This window comes from Ursus arctos, unplaced genomic scaffold (genome assembly GCF_023065955.2).
Source record: "Ursus arctos isolate Adak ecotype North America unplaced genomic scaffold, UrsArc2.0 scaffold_1, whole genome shotgun sequence".
NCBI lineage: Eukaryota > Metazoa > Chordata > Mammalia > Carnivora > Ursidae > Ursus > Ursus arctos.
In genome coordinates this window covers 20,061,196-20,079,791 of record NW_026622763.1, presented here as the reverse complement: position 1 = coordinate 20,079,791, position 18,596 = coordinate 20,061,196, and the positions used below count along the sequence as shown (strand labels likewise).

Below are 18,596 nucleotides of genomic sequence, written 5' to 3'. Positions count from 1 at the left end.
TATTGGTAGCTGGTGAGTCACAAGTGTATTTTTCATTCTGTGAGTCACCTAGCTGCATATAAGTTTGTGCATTTTCTTTCCTTTCTAGATCTTTCATCTAAAAATAGGTATTTTACTTAGTTGGTAGGTTGAAATTTCAGTTTGCTGCATTAACTTTTAGAATTGTAAAATATCAAAATAATCCTCAAAAGAAATCACTGATTTGGAAAACTTATTTAGCATCTCTGGTCCAGGCACTCTGCTGGGCTTGGGAATACCATGACACGTGTATCACATAAGGAACTTAATTTGGGGAGAGGGCAAAATAGATGAACAACTGCGTGCAGAGACATGCTACAGGGGCTGTGGTAGAAGTGTATGTATATATCACGTACAGTCGAGGCCCAGAGGGAATGGGCATGTGGGTACTCCTTGTCATCATGTGGATAATAAGTTGGTGAATATAGGCTAGGTCGTTATACTGCTGTAGATTGCAGCTCTTTGAAAAACTGTATATAGGTGGTTTATACGTCTTTGTTGGAGTGATATACTTATCTATATACTACCTATTGGAGGAGAAATAGAACTTCTGTATTCGGTCCTGTCCAGTTCAACATCTGTATTAAAAACTTTGATAAAGATGGACTTTTAAAAGTAGATCTAAAATCTGTCAGAAATTCTCAGTTTATGGGATTAATTTCTTTTTTTTTTCTTTTATGATTTACCTTCTTTATTATTAGAGACAGAGAAAGAAGAGTAAGCAGGGGGAGGCACAGAGGGAAAGGGAGAGACTCTCAAGCCGACTCCCCGCTGAGCACGGAGCCCATGCCTGGCTCAATCTCATGATCTGAGCTGAAATCAAGAATCAGACGCTTAATCAGCTGAGCTACCCAGGCACCCTAGGATTAATTTCTAAGTAAAATACAACTTTAATAACATCATACTGTTTAAGGCTGGCAATAATAGCAGGACATCAAGATGCATCAGTGTTACAAGAAGATAGTATGATTCTTGAGCATTTTGAAAACCATTTGTGAAGGGCCTGCTATTTCCAGTTGCTTCACATAAATCATAAAGGAATGTGGCAGCTTGTGAGCCCCTAAGAATGAGAATGTCTTATTTCGGAGTGAGCTGATGATGCATTCTGGAGTATTTAAAATTTGGTGCTAAATTGTGAGTCTGGAACAGAACGAACAGTCTAGTGCAGTAATCAATACATTATCTTACTACTGTATAATCTTAGCCTACTTACTTGACCTCTTGTAGAGTCTCAGTTTTCTCAGCTATAAAGCGGTGGTCATATCTATCTCGTAGGCCTTTGAGAAGTTTAAGTGAAATGGTATATGTGTAAAGCACCTCATGCAGGAACTGGAACATAAATGGAAATTGGTAAGTGATATGGGAATAAAAATGCTTTAGGCTTTGATATATATTAAGATCAGTTTTGTTTGATCTGTAAAAATAAAACTCTTGCTTCTTCATTAAAAAAAATACAGAGGAAAATGAACAAAACTACTGTAGAAGGACAACACAAAATTTATGAAGCATTACATATTTTTTGCAAAGGAGAAAAAATTGGGAGGAGTATAGACCAAATAGTAAACAGTGATTATAGGAAGAAGGGGTTGGGTATATGATGCATTCCATTATGAATTAGCTGTTGGAAAAAAACTGTGTACTAAACCATCTTAAATTCTGCTGTATGGTAAGACTATTCAAAGCCATCTGCAGATTTAGTGCAATCCCTTTCAAAAATCCCAATGGCATTTTTTGCAGAAATAGAAAAACCCATCTTAAAATTCATGTGGACTCTCAAGGGGCCCAGAATAGCCAAAACGGTTTTGGAAAAAAAGAACAATTTGGAGGACTCGCACTCCCTGATTTCAAAACTTCCTACAAAGCTACAGTAATCAAAAGTATGTGGTACTAACATAAGGATAGACATATAAACCAATGGAATAGAAGAGAGAGTCCATAAATAAACCCTGGCTTAAATGGCCAATGGAATTTTGACAAGGGTACCAAGACCTTTTAATGGGGAAAGGATGGTCTTTTCAACAAATGGTGCTGGGAAAACTGGATATCCATATGCCAAAGACCTTACCATACATACACCATATATAAAAATTAACTCAAAATGGATCAATTAACCTGTTAATTGAGCCTGGGTGGCTCAGTTGGTTAAGCTTCTGTGTTTGGCTCAGGTCATGATCCCAGGGTCCTGGGATCCAGTCCCGCATCGAGCTCCTTGCTCAGCAGGGAGCCTTCTTCTGCTCCCCCTGCTTGTGCTCTCTCTCTTTCTCCCTTTCTCTCTCTCTCTCTGACAAATACATAAATAAAATCTTTTAAAAACAAAACAAAAATCGATCAATTACTTAAATATAAGAGCTGAAACTATGAAACTCTTAGAAGAAAACATAGGCCAGAAGCTTTATGACATTGGATTTAGCAGTGATTTCTTAGATATAACACCAAAAGTAGAAGTGACAAAACTAAATCTAGATTAATTTGACTTCATTGAAACTAAAACATTTTATGCATCAAAGGGCACTATCAAGAGAGTGAACAGACAATCCGCAGAATTGGAGAAAATATTTGCAAATCATATATCTGATAAAGGATTAATATCCAGAATATATAAAAACTCTGATAACTTATAACAACAACAACCCCATTCCAAAATGGGCAAGGGACTTGAATAGACATTTCTCCAAAGAAGATATACAGATGGCCAGTAAGCACATGAAAGGATGCTCAACATCACTAGGCATTTGGGAAATGCAAACCAAAACCACAATGAGATATCACTTTATATCCATTAGGATAACTGTTACCCCCCCTCAAAAGAAAAAGAGAAATAATGAGTGTTAGTGATGTAGAGAAATTGGAACCCTCATGCATTGCTGGTGGGAATGTAAAATGGTACTGCTGCTGTGGAAAACAATATGGCAATTCCTTAAAAAGTTAAACATAAAATTATGATCCAACAATTCCACTTCTAGATAGATACCCAGAAGAGTTGAAAGTAGGGACTCAAACAGATACTTGTATGCTATTGTTCATAGCAGCATTATTCACAACAACCTAAACGGAAAACAACCCAAATATCCATCAACAGATGAATGGTTAAACAAAATGTATTATGTACATATAATGAAATATTATTCCGCCTTAAAAAGGAATGAAGTTCTGATAAAAGCTGTAATATAGATGAACCTTGAAAACTTTATGCCAAGTGAAATAAGTCAGACACAAAAGGACAAATATATAGTTCCACATACCTGAGGTACCTAGAGTAATTAAGTTCTTGGAGACAGAAAGTAGAATAGAGGTTACCAGGAGCTGAGGTGGGGGTGGGGGGAAGTTGGAATGAGTAGAGAGTTAATTATTTAATGAGTACAGAGTTTCTGAGATAATGAAAAAGTTCTAGAAATGGATAGTGGTGGTGGTTGCACAACATTGTGAATGCCACTGAATTATACATCTAATTGTGGTTAAAAAGCTAAGTTGTATGTATTGTATACTTTACCAATAGTAAAATTTCAGCAGCATCTTACAATAAACTTTGATTTCTTGCTCACACATCTGTCAGTCAGCTAGAATTTAGCTCATCTAGGCTTGTTTTGAAGCTGTGGTTTGTGTCCTGGTCTACTCTTTGTGTTTCTCAGCTTCCTTGGACCAACAGCTACTTCAGACATCATATTATGGAGAAAAGCAGGAATGCTGAAGGGCAGGTTCAGCTGCACAAGCACATTTCAAGCCTTTACTGGCATCACATCCACTGATTTGTCATTGATAAGCGAGTCATATGGCCAAAGCCAAGAGGCAAAAAATTACCCTCTGTCTTACCTTGAATCTATGGCAAAGGTATGGATGAATACTACTACTATAGGGGGAGCAAAGACTTGAGAGCAAGAATTTAGTGCGCCACAGAGATAAGCTAAGAACTTAAAAAAAAAGTTTGGCAGCATTGAAGAATAAGGCATTACTCATTAGTACATTATTTGAGACTATGAAGCTTACCTCATTTAAGTACTGAAACTATTCTGACAATTTTAACAGAATCTTTGAAGTCTATTTTATACATTCTTCCTTTTGAAAAACTTTTTTTTTTAATGTCAGAGGGTTATTACTATGAACATCTATTACTATGCTAAGTTACACTGTGGTTCTTTGTCACTTTCCTGTTTATTTTTTGGTATATATTCTTCAGTAGTCAACTCTTAATACTTCTAATAGTGCCTACTTCTAATAGTTCTATTAGACTTCTTTTTTTAGTTTGTTGCTTCTTAGGTAATGTAGATATGAAAATTTATAATCAAGATTGATAAAACTGTGATACTGAAAGTGTCCCTGAGGTAGTTAGTGAGGCCCTGGGTAGCAAACTATATGGCACTCAGGTTGGAAAGATGGGATTTTATTCCTTCAGATAATGGAGTAGTTTGTATTTCTTCCAAGTCGCACATTTTATAATTGAGTTATTCATACATTATTCCATTTGTTCTGGTTTTTAAAAAAGATTTTATTTATTTGAGAGAGAGAGAGAGATCACAAGCAGGGGGGAGGAGTAGAGGGAGAAGCAGACTCCCCACTAAGCAGGGAGCCCAATGCAGGACCTGAGCTGAAGACAGGCACTAAACCAGCTGCACCACCCAGGCACTCCTCCCCCCCTTTTTTTAAACATTTTATTTATTTTGAGAGAGAGCCATTTGTTTAAAAAAAAAAAAAACTGATAGCTAACTCAAAATATTTTTATAAAATATATAAAGGATGCTTTTTACATTTTTTTTAAGGCTTTATTTATTTATTTTAGAGAGCAAGCATGAGCAGGAGAAGGGGGGGCAGAAGGAGAGGGAGAAAGAATCTCAAGCAGACTGAGTGCAGAGCCTGATGTGGGGCCAGATCTTATGACACTGAGATCACAACCTGAGCTGAAATCAAGAGTCGGTTGCCCAACCAACTGACCCACACAGGTGCCCCTACAATTTTATTTTCTAAAGACAGTGTCAGTTAGAAGTAAACTATTAGATTGATTGTTGGTTCCTGGTGGATGACACGAATAGGATAGCCTATTAGGGCATTTTTTAATATCAAGGCTGTAACTAATTTATCTTATTTGTAGAGTGATTATTTATATGTCAGAAGGGTGGTTGGAAAGTAGAAGAGGTGTAAAACACAATACGGTGATAGTGTGTTTTGGGAGGCAATGGTAATAATAAAGATAGCTGACTTAGCTCTTGGAAGATGTGTTTTAATTTACTTCATGCATTTCTTCTACAATCAGATAGTTCCTGGGAGTTCTCTGCTTTTGACCGTGGATTTTTTTTCCTGCTGTATCCTCTAAAAACCCAAGGCTTTTAGTTGTCTGACATAACCCTCTTTCAAAATAGGGGTATAGTGGCATATTAGTTTCAAAATACAAAACTGAAACTTTAACAGGGTCTCTTTATCACAGCAGTCAAACTACAGTATACACACTCCAAAGTTTTAAGCCATCTTAACATACAATATCAGTTAAAATCATATTAATTAGGCTTTTTCTAAAAAGTAAAATTTCATCCTTCTACTAGCAGTAGCTTATTCATGATTCCTATCCCTCTCTTGCATTGACTCTAATTATATACACACATACATAAAACCCTCATTAATGCTTTACTAAAGCTGACTAGCAAGTTCTAGTCTGACCCTTTTTTTCAAATCTGGCTCTTTGTTTTATTTTAATATTATTTGTACCGAATTCATTCATGTCTACAGATAAATAACATTAGCAGGATATAGATGTAGTAATAGAGATACTAGAGCTAAATTATCCAAGGTTTAAAAAAATCATGGAATGGTGTTACTAATATCTAAAGAGACTATTCTGTTAACGGTGTATAGCTGCTAGGTATAATAAGGAGATAATACTGAGATTGGAAGAGCAAATTAATTAATTATAAGTATCCTCTGTATCTGTTTAATTCTCTCTTCTTTCTAATTGATTCAGCAGACTAATTTGTGATAGAAGTCTGTCTTTGGCCCTAGTTTAAGAAATAGGTTGGATTTTCAGAAGTTCCTTTTGTGAGTTGTTTGGTGCTAGAAATGACGTTTAAAATAGTGGCTATTTTTTGTCTAGCTGAACAAGTATTTTATCACAAAATATTACCTAATTAAATAAAAGTACTAAACATAGACTTAGTTACAAGTTTCAGGTCCAGGATAAAAGAAGTCATCTGGTACTTTTGAGGAAAAAAGAAACTTATTTTCTTTAATTGGCCCTTTAGGGCAGAGTGTCAGATCACATCCAGCTTTTTTCTGGAAGGATATAAACTTAGTGGTCAATCATTCAGAGTAGATAACTTGAGTTGGCTTGAAGAGGACTTTCTTATAAGGGTAGGCCTCTTACTAAGGGGATGACCCAAGAGGGCCAGGGTCGCAGCAGGAATGTAGCAGAGTGGAACTATAGTTGGGACAGAACAGGTTACTTGATGAAACACACCGATCAGTAAGGAAAAGAAAGCCTTCCTCTTGGAAAGGTGTGAGCTAATCATAGTATTCTCACATAGCCTGAATCATACACTCAGTTATCAGGTTTACTCATTCAATCAGAAGAGGCAACTGGTAGTTGGAAATCATACTGAAGAATGATTCAGTGACTCTAGATTGCCAGTGTTAGAAAGCCCTTTAACAATATACCACAATAAATTTTGAGTTTCTTCGGTGTACAAGATTTGAGCTAGATATTAGGTATTGGCTCTAGTGCAGGAGACTTATGAGTATAAAAAATATGTATATACCGTTGGGGTTTTTTTAAAAGTTGGTATCAGACATATAGAATTCTAGACAGTGTAGTAAAATGAAATGAAAATTTTTCTTCCTTTCTTCACCACTTTTCACCTCTCCTCATTTTGATCCTTTTCCATCCCTGAGCAAATGTTAATTGAAATGGATTGTGATGTTCTCTTGGGTAAAATAAGCATTGTTGGATTTCTGAAATCTTGTCGAATGGCACCGCAACTACTAAGGACCCAATTCCTCAGCAGAATAAATAGAACTTTTCCTATGAAAGTTAAATCTTCTTTTTTCTTCTTTTTTTTTTTTCTTGCTTTTGTTTTGTTTTGTTTTTTTTAGATTCTTGTCATTCATTTTGCAGGATTCTGGGTTGGGACTTAAGCCATGAAAGATTAATATAAAAGTTAACTGGGGCTTATGACACAGCAGATAAACAGGGAGTCCAGAACAGATTTTCTTGATGCATTTTTGCCCTTTCTATTATGCCAGCTGTGTCAGGAGCTCCATTGTCTCCCAGTTACCACTTTTGCGTTTTTCTTCCTTCTTCTCTTTTCACCTCACTTCTGCAGTTCCATTTACCACCTGAGAGTTTTAATTGGTAGTTTAAGATTGATAATTTTGGCCAGTTGAGCTGCCATGACACTGACATCACTCTCCAAGAACTGAAAGTTAAATCTTAATCCTTTTCCACAAATATATTATGATATATTCTGTCAGTATAATAATATACACAGAGGTAGAACTGGTGCATTTTGTATGGGAACCACCATTTTGGATTATACCCTCTCTCCCTTGGTTATATACTAGAGACCAAAAAATAACCAATTAGTGAGCTTAATAAGCTACTTCATAAATTTTACATTTCAGAATTTGAGTGCCTTATGTTCAAAATTCAAGTTTGTTATAAAATTCAACTGCCCAGTTGATCCATTTAGTGTATATTGAGCTTCAGGTAGACATTCTTAAATGGAATTACACAATCCTATACTCGGTCTGCCATAAATCCAATGACAGTTTGTACTTAGAAACTATAGGCGTGGAGGGCTTAATTGTAGCAACCTAATGTCCTTTTATTACCTTGAAATCTTTTCAGTTGACCTTCTTCTATTATTTAATTCCATTACGTACCAGTAATTGCATTTATTGAAGCCCATGCTTCTCCTTATAGGAAATGCTGATCTTTGTAAATTTCAACTATAGGAAGGGAAATGTTCTTTAATAAATAATTGAAAGACTTTTTTCTACTTTTCGCAATTCAGTGTTGGTCCTGTTGCCATTTATGTTCAGAGTATTTTATGAATGGTAACTAAATTATGGCATCTAGAAAATCATCTCTTCAAGAAATCTCACAGGGTGTGCTGTGTAATAGCTTATTGTAAGTAGGTTAAATAGACTGGCTTTATCTCAAGTGGCTTACTGTATTAAAAAAGAATTTAATATTTCAGCTTTACTGTTGAAACACCAAATGAATTCTGACACCTCTGATGAGATGATTAAAGTTGGGGATTTTTTCTTTTGACAGCATTAACAAAGAGAGCATCGTAGATGTAGAAGGTGTAGTGAGAAAAGTGAATCAGAAAATTGGAAGCTGTACACAGCAAGACGTAGAGTTACACGTTCAAAAGGTAACTTTCTTTCAAAATATAAAATTGGGTACAGAAATACATTTGAGTGGTTCTTATAACCATTCATATCAAATCTATATGTTCTTAGAGTTGATGTAAAATATTGAGGTTTATAAGTTGATTACTGAATCAATTTGCTTTTGTTCTATAACAGACCACCCCAATACTTAAAACATTTGCCCATTTTCTTTCTTTTCTTTTTTTTTTTTTAAAGATTTTGTTTATTTATTTGACAGAGATAGAGACAGTCAGCGAGAGAGGGAACACAAGCAGGGGGAGTGGGAGAGGAAGAAGCAGGCTCACAGCAGAGGAGCCTGATGCGGGGCTCGATCCCATAACGCAGGGATCACGCCCTGAGCCGAAGGCAGACGCTTAACCGCTGTGCCACCCAGGCGCCCCTATTTGCCTATTTTCTGTGCATGGGGCAGTTAGAGTCAGCCTATCTGGGATGGCTCATCTGCTCTGCATGACATCATCTGGGCCTACTGATAATTCTGGGACATTTCTCCCTGTGGCCTCTGTTCATCCAGCGGGCTAGCCCAGGCTTACTGACATGGTACCAGAAGGGTTCCCAGCAGTGGAAGAGGAAAGCCGTAGTGTGCAAGCACTTTTCAAACTTCTCCTTGTGCCACATTTGCTAAATATGTCATTGGTCAAAGCAAGTCACATGAAATAACTTAGATTTAAGGGATGGCGAAAGATTCACCTCTTGATGGGAAGAGAGGCAACATCGTTGAAAAAAGACTTGTATACAGGAGCCTGAGGAATTATTAGAGCCATTTTTTTTCAAACAATCTACCATATTCATATAGGGAAAAATATAAAACACATCTAAAAAGCTTTGTTCACTATTATGAGTATATGTTGCTATGAACTTTCTTCTGACAATATACCTCTAAAGGTTGATTAATTATACTAATTCTTAATGATTGTATTTCCTTATAGTCATCATATTTCTGATACTTTATAGAGAAATCAAAAGAGACAAAACTGTGTTGGTCTTACATTCTAGCAATGACCTCCTTTCATATAAGATTTATCCCACATCTATTTTCTTCTCAGACGTAAAAACTGTAAGTGCTCGTTATCATTGACTTTTAAAATACTGTAAGTGAACTCACACATATTTAGTACTTTTGAAATAAGCCTGCAGTTTTGAACCTGCAGTTCTTAGGTCCAGGCCTAGTTTGTATCTACAATATGCATCATTAAATTTCCCTTAAGGAGTAGTCACTTCCTGCCCTCATCCCTGTATGTGTATTTGCTTGTGCGTGAGCATATATAAGATAGAGCAGTCAGGCACACGGACAGATGCAGAAAGGTAGACTCATACCCACTAATTTGAGAGTAAGGTTGTATTTAACTGGAATTGTCATGGGAACTCTTCAAGACTTAGAAAATCTGTTTTTTACTGACCTAACTTGCCAAGTTACTTTTTTTTCCTTTGTGTAAGCTTCATTTCAAACCAACCACACAAAGAAGTGTGTAACCTAGTAAAGGCAAACCAGCCTAAGGGTATGCTGACCAAGTAAAACAACCCCCTATTTTCCAAGTAACATATCTTTTTCAAAACTTCAGTAAGTAAAATTTTAGTGAATAGAGCAGTTAATGTACTTCTAAAATATTCTAATTATCTAGCATTCAATACAATCGTAATGAATGGAAATGGTAAATATAAAGCCTAAAGAGCTTACAGACTTTGCCATAATGGAAATAATTATAAAGTATCTGACAAAGTATAAAGTATTATATCTTAAAAAGGATCTTACAGTAAGCACTGACTCTTATCAGTTATTTATTCAGCCAGCAGTTACTGAGTACACACTTTGTGCCAGCACTGTGAAGTATGGGGTGCTCACAACTTAATGAAGTGAATTTCTACTAGTTATAAAAATAGAAGAGGTAGCTGTTCCATTCTACAACTTTGTATTGGAAATCAAGTTTCTATTAACTCATCAAAGGGAAACACTATACTTGAGCATAGAAGGTGGTGACAAATAATTCTACTTTACTATAGGAGGACTGGAGTGTCCTTCTGACACTTAAAGAGTCTGAGCTGAGTGCTAAATGTGATCTACAACTGGAAGAATATAATTTCCTTTCCTGAATTAACTAAATAAGGTCTGTTTCCCTTTCATGCTTTAACAGGTTTTCGAGAAGACATAGTTGGGAATAACTAATAGGGTAACATGTTTTTAAGAGTAGCCAAAAAACCTTAGCTCATTTTTTATGACCTAACTTCATTTTAGCACTAAAATGTGCAATTAATGTGAGTGAATTTAACAAATAAAAAGGAATTTTAACACCATAGAGGAATACCTTCCATGGTAGCTCCAAACCAAGAGAGCAGCAGGAAATGAGATATAACATGTTTGATGAAAGATGGCAAAGAAGGGGTATTTGGAAAAAGAGTGAGAAAAGGGAGTTGACGGACAGCAGAGTTGGGCTGACTTTGGTCCTAGTGGTAGAAATGGCCAAATGCTGTGAACAGTGATAATAACACATTTGTTTAATGGCCCCTTCAAAAGAGCAAAGTGTTTTCATATCCATTACTCCATTTGATTCTTACCTCAGACCTTATTTTACAGAGTAGAATATTGAAGCTCTGAGGTGAAATGATTTGCCTAACAACAGCTTTTATGTGACAAAGCAAGGCCTTAAGCTCAGACCCCTTGACCCCAGTTGGTACTTATTTGTCACACTGGTATGCACATTAGAGTTTACAAAGTATTTTTATATATGTTATCTCATTCAACTTCCAACAACCTAGGGAGGTTGGCAAGAAATACTATGATTCCTGTTTTATAAGTGAAAAAACATGCACATCTTTGTTTGATTTTAGCAAGTAGTTTCAGTTAAGATATATGCAAACATAGCTTCATATTTATGTCAACTGTAGATTTTTTTTTAAGTAAAAGATAACAGGTTTTGTGTGCTTCGTGATATTTTTGGTAATCTTTCACTTTCAGATTTATGTGATCAGTTTGGCTGAACCCCGCCTGCCCCTGCAGCTGGATGATGCCGTTCGGCCTGAGGTGGAAGGAGAAGAGGTTAAAGTTACATTTTTGAAATACTTTGCTTCCTCTGTATGTTTAATTTATAGAACATTGAAAACGTGATGTCCTACTTTTGTATGAAGGGTACCTGTGAAGTAATTTAAGCTTCATTTTTTTATCTAAATTTACTCTTACATCAGCAATTCTCCAACTTCTTGGTCTCAGGATCCCTTTACACTCTTAAAAATAATTTCCCCATAAACTTTTGTTTTTGAATATCTTTATCAATATTTGCAATGTTAGAAATTAGAAAATATTTAGTATGTATTAATACAAGTACCAGTAATATAGATACATGATTATATATGTTAATCCTATAGGAATGATAAAAATAACACATTTTTGAAAAATATTTTCAAAAACAAAAAATAATTTAGTGTCAAGAGTGACATTGTCTTACATACCTACAAATCTTTGTAATGTCTGCTATAATAGACAACAATTAGATTCTCATACCTGCCTCTGCATTCATTCTGTTGTGATAGCACACATCATGAAGCCTTGGGGAAATTCAGTACAGAGTGTGTGTCATTGTGAAAAATAGGTTTGACTTCATGGACTCCCTGAAAGTGTCTTCAGGACCTTCAGTGGTGCCCAGAACATACTTTTGAGAACCACTACTCTGTCAGCTTTTATCTGTTCCTTCAGTCTTTAACTAGCAGGTAAAATCCAGGAATCAGTGAAGGTGCAAGTGGTTAATTCTTCTGATGTCCCAGTAATGAGGCAAGGCTTTGGCGGGGTGGGAGATGGAAAGAAAGCATTAATCTCTGTTCATTTGCATTTCTCTTCTTTCCATCTCTCTTTTAACAACAGCTTCTCTCTGGCCCTGCTTCTTGTTTCTTGGATCCCTGATTTGGGGGTGTAATGTGAACACACATAAGCACACCTGTTCTCACTTAAAAGTAAACATGGCTTCTTAAAAGTGTTTTTGTGTTCTTAAAAAAATGAGTAAAATCTGTTTTTTCATCTTTTTTTAGGAAGGAAGAGCTACTGTTAACCAGGATACAAGATTAGACAACAGAGTCATTGATCTTAGGGTATGCCTCATTTATTTATTAAGTGACATGATTGTGCCGAAATCAAGGTGGGCAGGGACACCACACCTGTCTCAGGCTTGTAGAACTAATTGGCATTTGCCTATACGCATGACAATACAAGAAACAATTTACCTTTCGGACTGACCCTTCCCCTAAATATAATTGCAGGCAACAAGGACAGTCAAGTAATAATTCACAGGATATTGACTTGCTTTGTTTTAAAATGACAAAGGAACACGAAGCCAATAAATGGGCTTGCTGCCAGGTGATACCTGCTTTAGACAAGTTAGTAAGTAAAAACATAACCGTTAATATCGCTACAAAATTGTAAAAGAAATTATGTGCACATTTTAGAATGTGGACCAGGTAGAGATTAGTAATTAATGCTTCAATCCTTTGAATTTGATCTGAGCACAGAATTAATAATAAAGAAATAGTTGGCCCTGGTGGTTTATTTAGTAATCTCATAGGTCTTCTGTTTCCCTTTTTGGTTTGGTTGCAAGTGAAAGAGTTCAGTGGTTTCATCATTGTAGTAAAACCAATGTCATCTTTCTTTCTTAATGTTTTGACCACATCTTCCTCAAATATTCTACCTAAAGCTTAAATCCTTTGTCACCTTAAAAGTTCTTTCCAACTTTCTGCAATCATATGGGTCTACCTTTATTATACACTCATATGTCTCCCCTGAGTATTTGCTTTTTTGTCCCTTTTCCTTTTCCATTTTAATTTGTAGTCTATAGAAAAGGTGAAAAGGCTATAACAATAATCAAAAGTCCTCTTGATACTGCCTAGAAACCTCAGGTTTTTCATAATTTTGACCACAGTAGATAGACATCATACTCTTTTTGCCCATGCTATTTATTCACACAAGTTATTGGTTGTGCCTGTAGAATTTGGCCCCAAAGTATTTTTCTTTGGCATCATTTTTTTTATTATTATTATTTACTTAAGTTCATCCCCACTGTTGAAAAGTGGGGATTTACACATTAAATCTAGATGGCTTTTCTCAAAAAGTTGGAGGTGAATCTGGCAGTACTGTGGCATGGCCACATTAGCTAGCACTCCGGATAGGGCATTATGTCCTCTGCTATGCCCTGCGCAACCCAGGAAGTATCATTCATTTATTCCATTTATGTTATTTGTCTGGCCCTTGTAAGCGTTCACGTTGTTTTTTTTAAGATTTATTTGTTTATTTGGGGGGCGCCTGGGTGGCTCAGTCGTTAAGCGTCTGCCTTCGGCTCAGGGCGTGATCCTGGCGTTATGGGATCGAGCCCCACATCAGGCTCCTCCGCTATGAGCCTGCTTCTTCCTCTCCCATTCGCCCTGCTTGTGTTCCCTCTCTCGCTGGCTGTCTCTATCTCTGTCAAATAAATAAATAAAATCTTTTTTAAAAAAAAAAGATTTATTTATTTGGGCAAGAAAGAGCACACACGCGTGCATGCATACACAAGCAGGGGAGAAGGGCAAAGGGAGAGGGACAGAGAGAATCTCAAGCAGACTCCCCGTTGAGCTCTGAGCTTGGAGCCTGATGCAAGGCTTGATCTCATGACCCTGAGATCATGACTGGAGTGGAAATCAAGAGTCTGACACTTAATGGACTGAGCCACCCAGGTTCCCCTAAGTGTTCACATTTTTAACCCCTACTTTGACTTCACGTTTTGGGAAGCATTGTGTACTTGAAATCTTTTAAGCATCTTAGTTTATGTCTAAACTACTCTCTAATCTTTTATGAGACTCTCAGCAAAGTCGAATTGGAGATGTTGGAGATTTTAAAGAGCAAAATTGCCATTCTCCTATAATAAGAAAAATTCCAAGATATATCCTTATACTAATTGTCATATAACCTAACTTTTCTCTCATATAATGAATTGTTTTCTTTGTGAACTTCCCATTCAGATGGCCTGATTAGAAAATACTCCATCTCAGTTAATGTGTCAAATTGATTTCACTTGATTTTATTATTGTCTTTTAGACATCAACTAGTCAGGCAGTCTTCCGTCTCCAGTCTGGCATCTGCCATCTTTTCCGTGAAACTTTAATTAACAAGGGTTTTGTGGAGATCCAAACTCCTAAAATTATCTCAGGTATGCTTTAAGACATTTCTTTTGATTTCTAAAAATAAATTTGCTTGCTCTCAAGTTGCTTAATATTTTTTTTTTAATTTGAGAATCCCAACTGTCCCTTAAGGTTTATCCATGAGACTTTTTATTTTGAAGACTGTTCTGTGTATATATATATATATCAGCAGTTACGTATCGCTGACATCAGTAATACAGTATCTCCTTATTTCAGAAGTCATTATGTGATAGTGATTATAAAATGAGGCAGTAACACATGAAGCAAGATTGTTATTATGTAAGTTTGCACCAGAAACTACTTTCATTATGTGGGTTTATTTCTAAATTGGTATTGCAATTTTGTTTTGTATAAACTGCATTGTGATATTACTAAATACAAGTGGGAAAATCTCATTAATTCTCATTCTCATATGAGAACCTTATTTTAATCATTTTGCCCTTTTTTAGAGTTGCTTAAATAACACTAAAAAATGTGTTACAAATGGCATTTAGTTATAAATCAAGAATTGAACATTGCATTCTTGATACTTACAAAAATTACTAAGAATATTTTTCTCCTTTTTGAAGAAAAATGTTTACAACTCCAAAGTAGCTTTAATAGATTTGAAATTGATGCAGAAAGGGAATGTGTACATTTGAAGAAGTAAAGTGAAGGTATAGCCAAAGAAGTAAATCTGTCCTAAATATAAATGGTTTAGAATCAGGTATAAATCATATATAGATTATGGTTTCTCTGAAATTTTTTATCTTTTTATAAGTGAAATTCTTAAAAGTATAAACTGTTTTTATTAGAAATTTGATAAGCTTGCAGTTGGTTATAATAGCATAAATGTTTACATTTCAGCTGCCAGTGAAGGAGGAGCCAATGTATTTACTGTGTCATATTTTAAAAATAATGCATACCTGGCCCAGTCCCCACAGCTGTACAAGCAAATGTGTATTTGTGCTGATTTTGAGAAGGTTTTCTGTATTGGACCAGGTAAGATTTTGGTGGTATGGTTTTCTCAAAATTTAATAATTGTACCATAATTAATGGTTTTAGGAACACATTTTACATACAGACATTTTGGAAGCTTAAATCCTTTTTTATGTTGGCTATATAAACACTAGACTTTTAGGTAAAAATGACAATGTGCTTGGGTAGACATTTCCTGAAAAAAAAAATTGTATGCTCAATAGTTCTTTAAGTAGTTGAACATCATTTATGTGAATAGATTCATAAGCATTTTATATTCCTATAGAAGATTGCTGAAGAAAATGTTTGCCTTGGGAATATCTCATTTTAAAAATGCATGCTTTGAAAATATATACCCTCTGAAGTACACCTTGAGTATATTATTTATTATTTCAGTGTAATTAGAATTAGCTCCTGTTTGGACTCGCCTTTCAACTCTTCATGAACACGAAAGAACAAGTAGTTGCAGTCTTCCAAATAATGTCTTTTGTTGTCCTTGATAGCCCCTTACTACTCTTGTAAGTTTACAAAAATACCTCTATTTGTACTTTGCTACCAATTTTATTTCAAAGCTGTTCTGTTTAACTATTACTATTTGTACTGTTCTTACTACTGAGAATATGCTAAAGTCCATTAGAAATTAAAAGTTCAGCATGGACACATAATCACGTAGATTCTTTAATAAAGCCGATTATAAGCAAAAATCAGCTTTGCTTCATTCTGTAAAACTTCCCAAGTTATTTTATATATATAAGTTTTTTGATAGCTAAATAAAAATTAAATGCCTGCTGTTTGAGAAACTGGCAAGAGCATTACTTGTGTTGATTTTCTGAATTTATTAACTAATTTGTTGAATGCCTGCTGCATACATAGCCTTGTGCTAGATAATATGTACATAAAAGAAAAATCAACCAGCACTTCTCAGATGTTAATGTGTGCACGAATCACTTGAGAATCTTGTTAAAATGCAGATTCTGACCAATAGGTCTGGAGGGAGGATTAAGATTCTGCAGTTCTCACAAGCTCTCAGGTACTGCTGCTGCTGCCAATTTGTAGACCATGTTTTAAGTGACAAGGGAATAAACATTGTCCCTTCGCCCAAGACAGAATAAGACATGCATACATATAGCAGTCACAGGGAATAATCAACCAATTTTCACAGCAAATAATCAAATTGTGTTGTACAATCAGCAGATTGGTGTTAATTATGTAGTATAGATAGTATAAAAAGAGGGAGAAGATGGAATTTGCTGTAGTTACCATAAAGGAAAATGCAAACTGAAGCGGGCTTTAAGAATAGAGTGGGAGATACAGACTACAGAAATGACATTCTAGTCAGCAGAAGCAGAATGAGTAAAGAGCATGGGAGAAAATAAAAATAAGACTACTTAGTGTTGAGAAGAAATGGATACTATAGGGTAGGATTACATACGAAAGCGTAAAGGTTGTAGATTTTTTTGACATTTTATGTTCTGTTAAACAGTGTTGTTTGGGAACCATTGATGATTAGTAGTTAATTAGTTAATTACTGAGCAAGGATGTGTTGTAGAAATTTTAATCTTAAAGCGATGTGAAAGATAGAGCGGAGCTAGAGTCAGGAAGACTGGCAAAGGAGGAAAGTGCAGTGAGGACAGTAGAGCTGGACAGAGGTAATGGCTGGAATATATATAATGTTACTTCGCTGGTACAGATTTCTTTTAGCTTGAGTCAAGCTGTAATAACATTGAGAAGAACTCACTATATTGAACCTATTTTTAATTATTGAGAAGGCACTTCAGGATCTTACGTTCCCTTAGGATTCTCCAAAGCCTCATTTATTAATTTATGTTTGTTACAGCTTTTACTGCATGACTGTCAGAGTTGGTAATGAACGTGCTGTCCAAGAGAATGCTGAAATACGTGGTTTATCAAGTCTTTCCAGAACCCTATAATGATATGAAAATAGTACCATTTGAGTACTAGTAAATAAAATTTTGTATTTAAATCCCAATTTTTCCAAAACTTTAAAACACCATTTACTATTTATTTCTTTTAATAATGTTAACAGTATTCAGAGCTGAAGACTCGAATACCCATAGACATCTAACTGAATTTGTTGGTTTGGACATTGAAATGGCCTTTAATTACCATTACCATGAAGTTGTGGAAGAAATTGCTGACACCTTAGTACAAATATTCAAAGGACTCCAAAAAAGGTAAAAACAAATATTGTATATCCCTAGATGGACTTAATGTCTAACCAGTTTGGGTTCTTCAAAATAAAGTAATTCTTAATTTTTTTTTTTTTAAGATTTTATTTATTTGACAGAGAGACATAGCGAGAGAGGGAACACAAGCAGGGGGAATGGGAGAGGGAGAAGCAGGCTTCCCGCTGAGCAGGGGGCCTGATGCAGGGCTTGATCCCAGGACCCCGGGATCATGACCTGAGCCGAAGGCAGACGCTTAACGACTGAGCCACCAAGGTGTCCCAAAAAATAAAGTAATTCTTGAATTGAAACATGTAATGTGAACTAAGTTTATATTGAACATACATATATATACGACGGGGAGAGGACTTGCCATTTAGATGATCAATAGTTAATTAGTGAAAAAATGAACAGTCAAAATAGTACTTCTGGATCCAAGTCAGTTGGGACTTCAGCTAGTTAACCTTATTTTGGTGGGGAAGTTTACCAGATTGTGAACCAGCCTAACTATGTTTTTTTCCTTTGTATTATGTCCTGAATGTCTGAAAGAAATAGAGCCTATGTTACTTTTTAGCAGTTTATTATTAAACTAGTAGTGGTAATAATAATGTGTTGATAAAAATTTTATAGAAAATTATTAGACATGTTCGGGATGTGCAGAAAATTGAATTATGTAAAATGTTCACATTACGTATACCCTCTAAACTGGCAAATAGTTTCTCCTTTAAAGGTCATTGAAAGGTGTTTACTTGTGATGATGTTTAACACAGAGAAAATAGGAAAAGAAAATGGAAAACAAGTAGGATCAAGAGGGTCTTTTTTTCCTTTCTCCATACTTGAGACAGTACTTAGATACTAAGTAGGCTATAGTAGACTTATCTAGCACTTTGATAACTGACAAAGGCCTGT

The 18,596-nt window shown here is 35.5% G+C and overlaps 1 protein-coding gene across 2 annotated transcripts in view; it reads left to right on the top strand.

Annotated features, from left to right (window-relative positions):
* The window catches only part of DARS1 (aspartyl-tRNA synthetase 1), a 58,046-nt gene that overhangs the window by 29,144 nt on the left and 10,306 nt on the right, over positions 1–18,596 (top strand). For both annotated transcript variants that reach the window (XM_026510069.4, XM_048214541.2), the window contains exons 5-10: positions 8,273–8,375; positions 11,345–11,425; positions 12,409–12,468; positions 14,441–14,552; positions 15,391–15,525; positions 17,549–17,696. In XM_026510069.4, the coding sequence (XP_026365854.1) occupies positions 8,273–8,375; positions 11,345–11,425; positions 12,409–12,468; positions 14,441–14,552; positions 15,391–15,525; positions 17,549–17,696 (639 nt within the window). The remainder of the gene's footprint in view (positions 1–8,272; positions 8,376–11,344; positions 11,426–12,408; positions 12,469–14,440; positions 14,553–15,390; positions 15,526–17,548; positions 17,697–18,596) is intronic.